This window comes from Grampus griseus (assembly GCF_964374135.1).
Source record: "Grampus griseus genome assembly, chromosome: 7".
NCBI classification, from domain to species: Eukaryota; Metazoa; Chordata; class Mammalia; order Artiodactyla; family Delphinidae; genus Grampus; species Grampus griseus.
The window spans coordinates 23,813,834-23,828,288 of NC_139001.1; the positions used below are offsets into that span (position 1 = coordinate 23,813,834).

Consider the following 14,455-nt stretch of genomic DNA (forward strand, 5'->3'; position numbering starts at 1 on the left):
CTTATTTCACATCTTTTCGTTGCTAATCATTCATTCTGACAAAATATTGTTTTTATTAAACTGTTACTGCTTGTCAGTATATAAAAGTATATGTAAATTCCCACAGATATGTTTAAATTTTACATTCTTCATTTCGTAGCAAGAAAATAAGCTTGAAAAATAATTGTTGGTATTGAGATTTATAATAACAAGATTTCTTTTCACTCACACTAGCAAGTTCTTATCTTCATAGAAATTAGCCATTTATGAGGATGCCTTTCTGTTAACCAAATTGTAAAAGAAGTATTATATGAAGAGTTAAAATTCAAAGATTTGGTAACTTATGTACTATGATTATTATACAATGATTAATAATTATAATAGCTTTATATATTGTAACTACAAATAATTATGATATAAGTCATTTATTAATATATAAATTATAGAGTATAAATTTACCAGACATTTTAATTTAATCATTAATGAGTTAAAATATTAGGTGCTCTGTGTTAATTAGAAACATCCTAAACAGTAAAAATAAATCATAGGAGAATTTCTTTTATGTTCTTTGAGTAGAGAAATTTTTTCTATTTAACAGTTAAAATTCAGACCACTTTAAGTAATCACTTTTTGTCCTAGAATTTCAACTTAATTTTAGTAGGATGGGTTAAAAATTAATTAGAATGGAATTTTGTTTGTACATAGGCCATCATATTAATGCAAAACTTAATCTATGCTATGTATGTATTAAAATGTGTTTCATTTTATTGATTTACTATATCAATAAATATACTGTTTACTACAGTAATAGTGTGTACACATCCATACATGGCAAACATATAATTCCTTAGAGTATAATATTGTTAGAGAAAAGATGACTATAATTTTCCACTTTTTCTGTATTTCAGTGCTAATAAACATTTTTTTTTTTTGGATATTCATTTCAAGTATATTCTTCTGTGGATAGAAACTCTAAGTATAATTTTAATACCCAATACATTGTTAAATGACATATTTACCCATGTTTGAGACTATGTTTTGATGTCCATATTATAATATTCTCACTAGGGAAAAGATGATACTTTAGTGTAATATCAAGTCATATCCTTCATAATTTGGTAGTTTTGAAATTTAAGAGGCCTATAGTTTCAGACCCAAAACCCACTCTTTTAGGTATACATTTCTTCAGTTCTCGAAATGAAATCTTAGTAGACCTTATACTCATTAAAGGTAGCTTATCAGATATTGACTAGTTCAGGAATGTAAATGATGGCATTGCTGCAAAGTTTGTGATCTTTAGGACATCACTTAAATGTGTGGGAAAATTTGCTCACAGGCTGGTATATGAAGTCATGCCGCATAAAGTCATACTTTTCATTTGTTTTCTTCTTAATATTTCTTTTAAATGACTGACAGTTGTGGATGAAATGTGGGACTACATAGGGTAACCAATAGTATTTTACATTAATTAGAAAAATTTTCCTTCTCCGAAAAAATATGGAAAAATTTCTTGGAATATGGAAAAATCTATTGAAGCAAGACACAGAATCCAGAAGCCATAATTGAAAATGTTAAAAATTCAAAATTTAAAATTAGCATACATGCCAAAAAATACCCTAGAGTAAAAAGATAAACCGAAATTTTTGCAAAACATATCACAGCGCTAAGTTCCTTAGTATATCAAGCATTTAAATTCAGTGAGAAAGGCTGACAACCTAGTAGAAAAATGGGCAAAGAACTTTGATAGGCAGTTCTACAAAAAAAAAAAACCACACACATTTAAACATAGAAAAAGATGCCCAACTTCATTCACAATAAAAAAATTCATATTAAAAATCTGAAGTACAATAACCAGTGTGTATCAGATTAACAGTTCTGTGTGGTATTATACAATAGTGTCTATAATAGCACTAAACAAGAAGTAATCTTAAAAGCCTGGATGAATGAGTTATATTTGTAAAGTCGATTTTATGCAGGTATTAGAAAGAACAGTGTAGATTCCTATGTATGGAAAATATTGAACAGATGTTAATTGAAGAAAGGAAAGTTAAAGTCAGATAAATTGTACAGTCCAATTTGTGTAAAAAGAGAGACTATATATACACACATACATATACACACACACAGTTCTAAAGAGAAGACAAGGATAGGGGTTGTTTTTGAGACCAGAACTGAAGAATGGGTGAACTTTGGGTAGAAAAGGACTTAATTTTCACTTTTTATCCTTTATGACGATTAAGTTTTCGTTGCTATGTTAATGGATACTTTAAACATATTTTTAAAAAGCTTAAAGAAAGAAGATTCTAAATCAAGTAAAATACCTCAGGGAATACTGTCTGAAATACCTCCTATATGCCACAGATTTCTTTAGCATACTGGGGATATTAAGATGGAAAAATATTGTCTTTACTCTTCTCAAAACCCAGTAAAGCAGTCCTAATTTGTACATAGGGTAAAACTCAAGGGAGTAGATATTTTATTAGAGATCAGGCAAGAAGACTGTCTATCCCTTTGCAGATCTTGGGATAGTTTACATGCTATAAGTTAATTGATCTTTACAAAAACCTTATGGAATAAAAAGAGCACTGTATGTCCAAAGAAAAATAATAGTAAGCCCATTTTTTATATTTACTCATTTAATGCTTACATCTGCCCTAGGAAGTGGGTACCGTTATCGTCCCAGTGTTGTAGAGGACATAGAGAACTTACTTAAGTAACTTGCAGAAGGTGACACTGCTTACTAAGTGCCACTGCTAGGATCTTCACTCTTAATAGCTAAACTATTCTGCTTAAACTTTATTCTGTAATCTGAATTCATCTCCACAAATGAAAGACATAAGATTCAGAGGTTAAATACTTAGTTCAAGATTATACTGCAGTAAATGTCAAAGCCAGTTCTCCTGACTAAATCCAGTGATCCCCACATTGTACCACACTGCCTGTAGTTCACAGGGGAGTTCCAAAGAGGGAGAAAGGGAAGAGTCATTTTGATAATATATACTACCTATCATGAGTACTAACAACAAATCACAGAAGGGGTGGTTTCTCTAAGAAAACAATTGCAGTAAAAAGAACTTACTTCCTTTTTATGAAAATAGTTCCTCTGTTCAAGAAATACCAAATAATTTGTTTTGCTTAGTAACTTTGATATGGTTTCTGGAGGCATTTTCAAGATCACTGGATAAAAAACTGGTATTCATTTAAAGCTTGTTTCTCTTGTGAAAGGACTCTGTCAGCAATCCATAATGAGGGCTGTGCTAACAAAATTCCAACTTTTCTGTGGGATGATCCAAAAACAGCAAACAGAAGGCATTGAATTTCTTAACAGTCACAAGTGCGTGCATGCATGCTATGCCATTCCTGTCATTCACTGCTTTTTGGTGTGCATAGATTAAAGTTGGAATACTTTGATTTGCAGACTAATATGTTCCATAGAGAACTTTTTTCACATAGGAAAAAAAAGAGTAGCTTAAGAGTACGTGAGGTCTGTGCATTCTGCCCTTCATTTATACAGCTCTCAACTGAATGTATGTGTTTAGTCTGATTTTAGGATATTTGCCTTGACAGTGTGCCTTCATACGTCTAAGCTATTTGCTGGATTAAGATCCCGAGTTGTTTCTCTTGATAGAATAAAAAGAAAATATGGTTCTGATGAACCTAGGGACAGGATAGGAATAAAGACGCAGACGTAGAGAATGGACTTGAGGACACAGAGAGGGGGTAGGGTAAGCTGGGACGAAGTGAGAGAGGAGCGTTGACATATATACACTACCAAATGTAAAATAGATAGCTAGTGGGAAGCAGCTGCATCACACAGGGAGATCAGCTCAGTGCTTTGTGACCACCTAGAGGGGTGGAATAGGGAGGGTGGGAGGGAGAGGCAAGAGGGAGGGGATATGGGGATATATGTATACAGATAGCTGATTCACTTTGTTATACAGCAGAAACTAACACAACACTGTAAAGCAATTATACTCGAATAAAGATGTTAAAGAAAAAAAAAACAGGTTTATGCAAGTACCCTAATGGAAAACAGAGACTATGAAGTGTATATATAATGATTGTTACATTCAGAAGAGGTGTAGCTCAATGGGTTAAGTAGTATCTAATCTTGTCTTTTTCATAATCCTACCTCAGTCTAGTAGCCTTAGTGACAAACTCAAAAGTATAACAATACCAGTTGATACTGAGCTTTCCTAAGCCATCTTCACTTTCATGCCAGAGCTTCACGGAAATATCATAGAACACAGTATGTACTAACATTGCATGGGGGATGGACTATATTCTACTTAGTATAGCATTCTCAACCATGTTAATAGAATGGCAGTGGGTGGAAAAGAGATGTAGGTGACAACACATAACATGCATTTAAAATGTCTTCCTTTCTTCTTTTTAAATTACAGCAAATTCAGTAAAGCTAGAAATGCAGAGTGATGAAGAGTGTGACAGGAAACCCCTGAGCCGCGAAGATGAGATCAGGGGCCATGATGAGGGTAGCAGCCTAGAAGAACCCCTAATTGAAAGCAGCGAGGTGGCAGACAACAGGAAAGTCCAGGAGCTTCAAGGCGAGGGAGGAATCCGGCTTCCGAATGGTAAACTGAAATGTGACGTCTGTGGCATGGTTTGCATTGGGCCCAATGTGCTTATGGTACATAAAAGGAGTCACACTGGTAAGCAGCTGAAAGAATAACCTGATGACTGCCTGTGACATCTGATGTTGATATTACCTGACATCTATTCTCTTTCCTTTTTATTCAGGGGTGGCAATGGTGAAACTACCTTTTCAGAATTCTGCTAGTATTGGATTGCTGAAAAGCAGAGAGTAGCCTGGGTCTTGACTTCCAGCCTTCAAATCTGAATAGCATATCAAAAAGAAGTTTGGGATTCAGTTTCCACAGTTCTTAATATAGCAAAAGTATGATAAGGGTTCAAAAGGTATAGGAGAATTTCATTGTGTAACTTGATCTTTTTGTATTCCTATACATATTTTACCATACCCATGGGCAGGTAATAGAGTTTGCTATAACATGGTACTCATGCATTTATGTAAGGGTTGATCATTTTCATCTTGTCTAGTTAACTTCTTGGAATACAATTTCCAATCAATCTTTGCCTACCATGGGTCTCTGTAGGAGGCAGATATTTATCTCCCCCAGTTCCAGGATGTCACCATCTTCCTGTAATTTTTAACTATAACTCCTGCAAGGAGATACGTAGGGTAGAATACAGCAAAGGGTGGTAGGAATGTGAAATCACAGAATCAGGTGAGGAAAGAGACCTCAGGTTAATTTAATATACACTTTTAGACCTTTGAGTAATGTGAAAAACCAACTCAGTGAGTAGGCCTTATTTAAACCTCTTCAAATCCTTTGGTAAAATTTTTTTAAAATTTCTTTTTAATGTAAAACACAAGAAATGAGATTGTGGCAAGGTAGGCAGATCATTGACCCAGAAAAATTCAAATTTATATGAAATTCGATTTAAAGGTAATGATAGCTTAAACTATAATGCAGAGTAGTATTATACAGCAAAATAGTAATAACTCATACACTCAGAGTTTTAAAATATGACAATCTTTTGGAAGAGAGAGAAATCACAGTAAAGACATTGATTTAAAAGATTGACTTCTAGATAATCAATTTCATAAGTAGATGCTTAAAACATGAGAGATACCAGGGACATTGATGTCTTCTTAGTCCAAACCTCTCATTTACACATCAAGAAACTGAAGCCCAAAGCAGTCAAGTGATTTATCCATGATCCCTTATGTGGTTAAGGGAATTGTGAGGCTAGGATCAAGGTTTCCTGATGTCCAGAGTGGTTTTGTTCCAATTTTCTATGCTTGGTATATCAATATATCAATATTTTATGATGAGGTATTACTATAAGGCTGATATTTTAATTATAGTGAGAAATTACACATTAAAATCAGTGTTATCTTAAACAAAATCATCAGCTTTAGGGCTTACACTCTTATCCAACCATATAGTCAGTTACATTTTTACTTTTTTGTTTTGAATTTCCTTTTTAAATAGCATCATGATTTTAAAATATTTTTAAGTTTATAGTAATATTTGTATTACTAATGAAAATTTTTTTTTAATTTTTAAAAATGTCTCATGGAAAAATTAAAAGATCAAGCTTGGTACCATATTTGATAAGAAAAAAAGGAAAAGGCTGTAAAGTAGTGAGGCTACTTTTCTTCTATGCTCATGAAGTAATTCCAACTGCAGTTCTAAAAGAAGAGTTCCACAAAGTTACGATGTATTCATCATCTCAGAGTGATTATATTGAGGAAGATAACACTCAGATGTCTAACTTCTCCCATCTAGCAATGTAGAAACTAAACAAAATTAGTCTAATGACTTTTCAGTTGAATTGCATATAGTGTTCATTTTAAGTCTGAAAAATATATTTTAAAAAATTTTGTAAGATATTTAATAAACCTTTTATGGTCTGAGTTAAGAATATTCAAAGAATCTGAATATACTCTGTTGAAAATTTAGGTTAATTGATGTTTTACTGTAACTGCAGTGATTTTCATGAGGATTGTTGGTTTGTAAACACAGTTAACAATTGCATACCTACTGTACTGTCCACTTCATATTTTTTACTCTAGTAGAGTTGAAAACCATCTAACTAACATGGAAAGTGTTTCTAAATAGTTATACAGATTTCCACAAGTCCTAGGAGTATGGGATTCACTCAGCTAGTAAAGGCAAGGAAAATAGACTGAACAACTATTTAAAGTACTCTTGGAACTCTATGAACTTTTATTGTTAATAAATATTTATTAGAGTACTGGCAAAATTATTACACTTTCCTCAGATCTGGGAGGTTTTTCTTAAAGTTACTAGCCATTCGTAGAGGAGCTTGGGATACCTGCCATACATTGTTAACCGTGAAATTGTGATGATGTGTCTTTAAATTAGCCATTTTTATATGTATTTCTGATGACCCAGTTTATACATCTGAGTGGGTCATGACATTTTCAACTCCATTTTAGCAATATGAGAATAGAAAGTCTACTTGTATTTCTATAGATTGGAAAATATATATATATAGTCAGAATATAGTCATTAACCAAATGTTTTCTCCTTAATTTGATGAACTGTCTTCATTTTAGAACTTCCCCCTCTCACCAACTATTTATACCTTGCTAGTATAAAAGACTTTGTCTTAAATCCTTAAAAGCCTTTGAGAAACATATGCTTGTTTCTATGAGCGTTTAGCTCATGGAATGTCTAATATAAAATTGATAGTGGAAAAAGATACATAACCACCCATTCATTAAACTGACATGGAGTATCATATCTAATTCACTTCTTCTTCTTTCTCTTTCATACTCTACTAAAGTGCCAATTCCAGCCTCTTTTTTAATGGCTTGGTGCTATTTCTTTGGTATTGCTACTTTAGTAGGTAATCAGGTAATATTGTCATCGGATACTCCAGGCACTCTTCACTGGGAATACAGGGAGAAGAAAAGAAATAGGGGTAGTAAATCAATTCATGCATAAACACAAATTGATACAAACACTATAAATGTAGAATATACTTAATTTTGCATCTCTTTGGGGTAGAGTACTGTTATCTTTGTAACTAAATTTTCAGCATAATATTTTGTCCATTGCAGCTTTGTAGAGCCATTCTCTTGCTCTAAGGCCCTCTCTACACATGGTTGGGATTTTTCATATTTGTAGGTGGTTGTTCCATGCAACACAGGCACACCCTCTGTCTTTGATTCACCAAAGCAAATTCATGCATGTATACTTGCATTTCAGTTGAATAAACACAGATCTACAAATATGTTTATGAAAGTATATAAAATATTGAAATATAATTTATTCCATAATAGGTAGATAACTTCACCCAGTGAATAAAACGGTCCTTGAGTAGATTAGAAGATTTAAAAAAAAACAGATTGAGAATGGAAATAAAGAATAGCATGGCTACGTGACTACATCTTAATTGTTCTCCTGGATCCAGAGTTGTTAATCCAGACTTTGGTGCCCACCCATGGGAGGATTAGTTATCACAGATACAATAGCCTACTTGATGTTTCTGAATTGGACTTACTCTTTAATGTCACTAAGGTATTTAGTAAATTTGTGGGTTTCTCCTGAAATTTGCTTTTATTTACATCTGAAGAAAGTGATTAATATATATATATATATATATATATATATATTTTAGACAAGGTCTAAACCAACCTGAAAAGGACCAATTGATTCAGTCTATTTATTAAAGAAAAAACAAATTATTATAAAAGAAATAACCAAGATGTGTTGTTTCAAGTTACATAGACATTATGGGTAGTCAACTGTACCTTTCAGTTAGTTATCAGATTTTACACATACCTCTGAAATTAATAGGCCAGGAAAATCAGTATTTCTTAAAGCTTCATCTGATTGAAATCAAAGTGCATTATTATCATAGTCTCTTTCCTCTTATCAAAAATGGGCACATGATTGATTACCTTCATCATGCTTCTTTCTTTACTTCCCATGGCCATGGGAACAGAATTAGCAAACGCCTTCACACTAAGACTTAGTCACTCAGCAACACGGCAGTGTCTCTGGATATAACTAGACATTTCTCCTACCCCTTTAAAGATGATCATATAAATTCAGAAGTAATTCTTATTAAAAAATATTTGAGGATATCTGGAATATTTTATAAATGTAACCTAACAACTAAATTACCCTGTCATTAGTCTCATAAAACTCAATTAAGTAAATTAAAAATTATTTTTTTAAAATGATCCTTATTATAATTTTTTTAGATTAGCATTATTCTGAATGATGAATTCAGTAACCTAAATTAGGAATTTTTAAATATTTCAGCTCAAAGATTTTAGGAGGCTTAAAGAAAATCAAAGTTAGCATGCTACAGGAGTATTTTCCAAAGGCAAAACATGATTTCAAATATTTTTGTTCACCATATTAATTTGTTTTTAAGTTATTGAGTACTAATTTGTTATTGCCTGGGAAACCCTACATGGATTTCAAAAGTAAAATCAAATGTTTTTAGTAAAATGTGTAATTTACATTTGCTATTAACTTTTTAGAGAGTAAGAAAATTTCATTAATAAAATCCTCCTGCCTTTTTATTACTAATTTCATGACACAGGTGGGGAGAAGAAAATTCTGATTTTAAAGTTTTAGACTGCTGTTCCATTGAAACAAGTAAAAGAATTAAGTTGTATATGTGTGTGTGTCTGTGTGCATAAGATTAAAAAAAAAATTTACCAAAATTAGGTTTATTTTTAAACTTTGATTATTTTATAAGATATCATATGAGAGGTTTTAGGTTGTGCCTCTTTTTTAAGCTGTATTTAGTATTGATTTGTCAGTTTTACCAAATGAATCAACCAAGTTAAATTAGATAAAACTTAAGGTAACTTTAACATTATGAATAATTCTTTTTCAACCATCAATATAGGACTTTTTGTAAACTTAGGTCCTAAGTTTCCTCTCCAAATTTCTTAAGAAAAAAACCTTAACCCTTGCTACACACACACAGATTACTCTTTTTTGGTATATATCTCATTAAGTTCCAAAATGAGCAAGAACTACAGAATTCAAGACACACCTGATCTGTCAGTTTTTCAATTTCCTTGGGCTTTATAATCTATATGATAGAATGTGCAGTGGTAGCTGCCAGAAGGTGACCAAAGTTTATCTTATTTATGCCTCCTAGCTTTCTTTAATAAAAAGAATCACTGAGTTTGCATTATTTTAAAGGCCCCCCAATACAGTGTGGTTTCATTATTCACTATTATTATGAATGTTTCAGTTAAAGATATGAAACATGACAATTCAGTGTAAAATTTTTTGAAAACTATTAAAATTACAGTCATTATCTAACCTCAAGTACAGAAATGGTCCAGTTCAACCAAAAGGGAATTGTTTTTTCATTTAATTTTTATCCTAATGTTGAGTTTTAATATATTTGTATTATTTATATATTAATTTATATTTTATGTCTATCTTTAGAGATAGACATGTTTAAAGGGAGTATTTCATCATGGTTTAATGATGTTATCCGTATGATCCTACTTGCCAATTTTACTCTCTCATCAAACTACGTTTTTACCTTCAGTAACATTGTCAACAGCCAGTTGATGGCAACAGACAGCAGATAATTCTGGCTTAAACAATTTTAGGGCAATATGAGTAGTAGGAGAAAAGGTTCCTATCAAATAAATGATTTTCACAAGAAACAGAGAATATATGTACAGGAAATGTCTGGATGAATAATTTTCTTTTGATTTTCTCTGATTATATCAGGAAATTTTGCCACAGGTTTTATTGTTAGTAACTAGGAGAATCCAGAGACCTGGGCTATATTTTGAGATTTTGTGGTAATGAGCTTTGCAAACTAGTTCATTCATTGAACCTCTTTGGCTCCCTGATAACAAAATTATCAGCTAAATTGGAGAGTTAGACTAAAGGTCCCTTTCAGCTCAAAGTTTCTGTGATTTATTTTAAGAGATAACATGGTACAATAAAGAGAGCAAGATTTTGTAGTCAAATTGACCAAGAGTCATGATCAGCTCAATTACCTATTAGCTGTGACTATAATCAGAAACTTTGATACTTGAACTTCCATTCCTTCATTTGTAAATTGAAATTATTAATACCAAATTAGTAATGCCATCATGAGGTTTGAAATATTGTATGTAAAGCAACCAGTAAAGTCAGTAAAGTGATGGCACCTAGTTGTTCAACCAGTGGTCAATGCTATGATTGTTACTCTTTGCAGTCAATGACAGGAATCCTGTAAAATTTACATGAAGAGCTGAAACGACACTTGACCTAAAGTTTGGGACTTTGGTATTAGCAAAGCAAATTCTAGGAAGATAAAGGTTTGGAAGACTTAGGAGGGAGATGGACATTCTCAGCACAGAGAACTGGCTGTAGTTAACATTGTACAGCAAATTAGTCACTTGCACGTAACCTACTTGATCGTCCCCACCTCTTTCCCCTTCTGCAGGTGAACGTCCCTTCCATTGTAACCAGTGTGGAGCTTCTTTTACTCAGAAGGGCAACCTTTTGAGACACATAAAGTTACACTCTGGAGAGAAGCCGTTCAAATGTCCTTTCTGTAGCTATGCCTGTAGAAGGAGGGACGCCCTCACAGGACACCTCAGGACCCACTCTGGTAAGTGCCACCAACTCTTTGAGTAGAAAGTAAAATATGAGAACTCAGGAGACTGCTATAGCATAACACAAAGTAACTTCTAACTTTGGTGCGTAGCTGGGAATGAGCTAGACAGTATTTTTATTTGTGTACACTGAATAACTGACAAATCTTGCAGGATGCATATGGCCCTTCTTTTTTAGGCTTACAGACTTGGCAGAAAGGAGTACTGTCAACTGAAGAGTTTCAAGCCATTGAAGAAAACAGCTGTTACATAAATTTTCTATGATTTTTAAATTTTACAATTATTAATGCAGTAATTATGGTTAATCCAGAATAACGGAAAATCTAGTAAAATATCATCGTTACGTGCTGTTGTTACCATAGAGGAGAGGAAAGCTGTGATATTATTCTGACTGATATGGTACCTGGGCTGGGACCTCAGTGGGAAGTCAAATATCACTATTTTTAAACTTGAAAATATTATGCTCATTAGAAAATTGGCGGTGAGAGTGTTTTATGTTTAATTTTAACCCTCCTTGTTTCTTTAACTCTCAAACTATAGTCATTGGATGCTCTCTGAAACTCTTCTCTGCTTCATAAATCATCATTTAAAAATCTAGAATAAGTTTGATTTTGTTTTAAATGCCAGAATATAGTGCATACAAGCAAAAGAATGATTAGATACCGAATGAATTTCATTTGGCTTTAGCATGAATTGCCATAACTAAGAAGTTAAAGGTGGAACATTAATATAGAATACTCTTCAAGCCAGTTTTATATGCTCCTTCTGTTCATAATGACATATTAAAATTTAATTTTAATATGAAGATATGATGGAAGTGATATCTTCATCTACATTGACAAATTACATTAGAGAGTGCTGTGGGTTGTGAGGTAATGCTCATACTATCTTTCTTTACATTTTTCCTGTTAATCCTTAAGGCTTTACACAGTTTTTAACGTGAATGTGAAATAATGTAAAACTATTCTAGACATTAACTCTTAAATTTGGGGCTGTTACAGAAAAATGAAATTAAAGCAAATATTAAACTGTTTTAAGTATATATTTTATATTCATCCCTGACTTAAAGCAGTTCACTCATTTCCAACTATCACACATTATATTTTATTTAAAAATTATGCTGTGAAAATTATATCTTAAAGTGGTATTGTTTTATTATAAAAAGTATTCTTTATTGAAAGATATTTTTAAGACCTGACAGTTATTTCCTTTAGGTAGCCATGCACTCTGGCTTATTAAAGTATTATTCAGTTGACCAAGGATTATATAAAACATAGCTTTTCATGAGGATGAAGTTGAGGCAGAAATATAACTTTAAACATCTATTTCCACTGGTCACAAAATTTACAAAACTGTGGTGTTTTTACTATCACGGTTTAGTGTATACATGTAATTTTGCCTGGTGATTGCTAGATTGCTCTTAGAAGGTTCACTGCCTGTTGACACCTCTGGAAGGCATTTGACAGTCATCTAAATTTGTTTCCTTGATTTCCTTTTTGTTCTTTCAAGAGATTTATCCCTGTGGGTAGTGTCTAAGAAGTCAAGACACCTTGGTTTTTGTGTTAGACTAAGCTGGACGGCTACAATTGGTTTCGTTATGCAGATTAGGCATGGCCCATATAGGGGCTCCCGGTTGGTGGCTAGTGGAATGAGGGGAGGGAAAGATGTCACCCAAAGTAAGCCCCTTCCACTGGCTTTGCAAGGCCGGACCCTATAATTTACATGGTTCTATATAATTATAAAGTTTATGTGCATAAAGCAAAGCTGTTTCTATGAAACTGTAAATTTTGTAAATAAATACATTTCTACTTTGAGGTTCAAAAAAAAAGACATGGTCCCTTTAACTGCTATTATGCTGATTTTGCACTTTGGTATACTAAGTCATGACTTTTGCAGATATATAAACAGATATGCTCAAATTGGCTAATAAGGGGAGTTTAATGGAGGGATGAGAGGGGGAGAGGGGTATCATCCACTTACTGCATCATCAAGGGGTGAAGTCAGTTCAGGCCTACTTCCAACACTCACCATCACCAATGCTTTTCACAATATATATGGCTTTCTTCTTCCACTGCCAATTTCATCTTCCCCTTACTTTCACCCTCTTTTTAGCCCCTGGTCTGGACAGGGTTCTTTATGGGTGATCCTGAATTCCTACAACATTGAGTATTTGGTGGCCCTTCCTTCCTTGGATTACTGTAGTTTTTCAATAACCAGCATTATTGGAGAAGTTTTTGTTAGAGATGCCCCACTAAATCTCCTGAGTTTCAAACATAGTTGGCCTTGCCCATATCATATAACAACAACCCCAGATCATTTTGGTAATCTGGAAAAATTACCAGCCAATAGCCCACTTCTCTTCCTGTTAATTCAGCAGCTTAAAATGCCCCAAATAGCCAGGGAGTAGTCTCAGCTTCCAACACAATGGTAACAGAACTCTGATCCCTGGTGGAAACATTCTTCCTTTGGGCACTGAGATCTCCAAAACCACCAATCCCAAGATTTCAGCACAGGAAGTGAAAATCCCTTAAATGAGTTATTTGAGGTATTTGTGTTGTGTCCACTACTACCTTAACCTCTTTGTTCTCAAACTTATGCATTCTGGCAATGGAGGAGATAGATGACTTTTGGCATTTATCACATCCTATAGAACACACCCAAACTTCTCCCAGCTAGCAACTATACATGATCCACTCCACTGGTAGGCCACTTCACCACGCTATTTGGCCAAATGATTCTGGATGTCGTGGCATGAGGTATGGCCAGCGAAATCTATAGGTTTGAGCCCATTTCTATATTTCCTTTGCCGTGAAAAGAATTTCCTGGTTAAAGTCAATATTTTAAGGAATACCATGATAATTGTTAAGGCATTCTGTTAAATCCAGGCGTAGAGGCACATCCAAAAGTACTGAAGGAAGGGGAGGTAAATCTATATACCAAATATCTATCAATTCCTATGAGAATAAATTTCTCCCTCCTTCAGGTTGAAAGAAGTTCATTGTAACCTGCCAGCCATTAATTAATTGACTGGTCGATCACCTTGGAGAATAATGCTGTATCAGTGTCTCAGCATTGGAAAGTGGTGAACTCAGCAGTTGTGGTAGTTAAATCAGCCATAGAGAGGGGGAAATCTATGTTGTTGAAGCCATACATAGTTTCCACCCTTGTTCCCATTGTCACTTTGTACATGGGCCACTTGAGCAAGCACCAGGGTAGCTAGATAAAGAATCTGTCATCCATAAAACAGACTGTGTTATTGGCTTGGGTCACCCATCACATAATCTTGCCCAGATTACTAAGAGGGTTCTC

At 33.6% G+C, this 14,455-nt stretch overlaps 1 protein-coding gene across 1 annotated transcript in view; it reads left to right on the top strand.

The window, feature by feature from the left end:
* Positions 1 to 14,455, top strand: part of IKZF2 (IKAROS family zinc finger 2) — a gene marked incomplete at its 3' end in the record, with an annotated part of 168,577 nt that overhangs the window by 97,731 nt on the left and 56,391 nt on the right. Inside the window, exons 4-5 of the mRNA XM_082658602.1 lie at positions 4,383 to 4,649; positions 10,975 to 11,142. Coding sequence (XP_082514728.1) covers positions 4,383 to 4,649; positions 10,975 to 11,142 — 435 coding nt within the window. The remainder of the gene's footprint in view (positions 1 to 4,382; positions 4,650 to 10,974; positions 11,143 to 14,455) is intronic.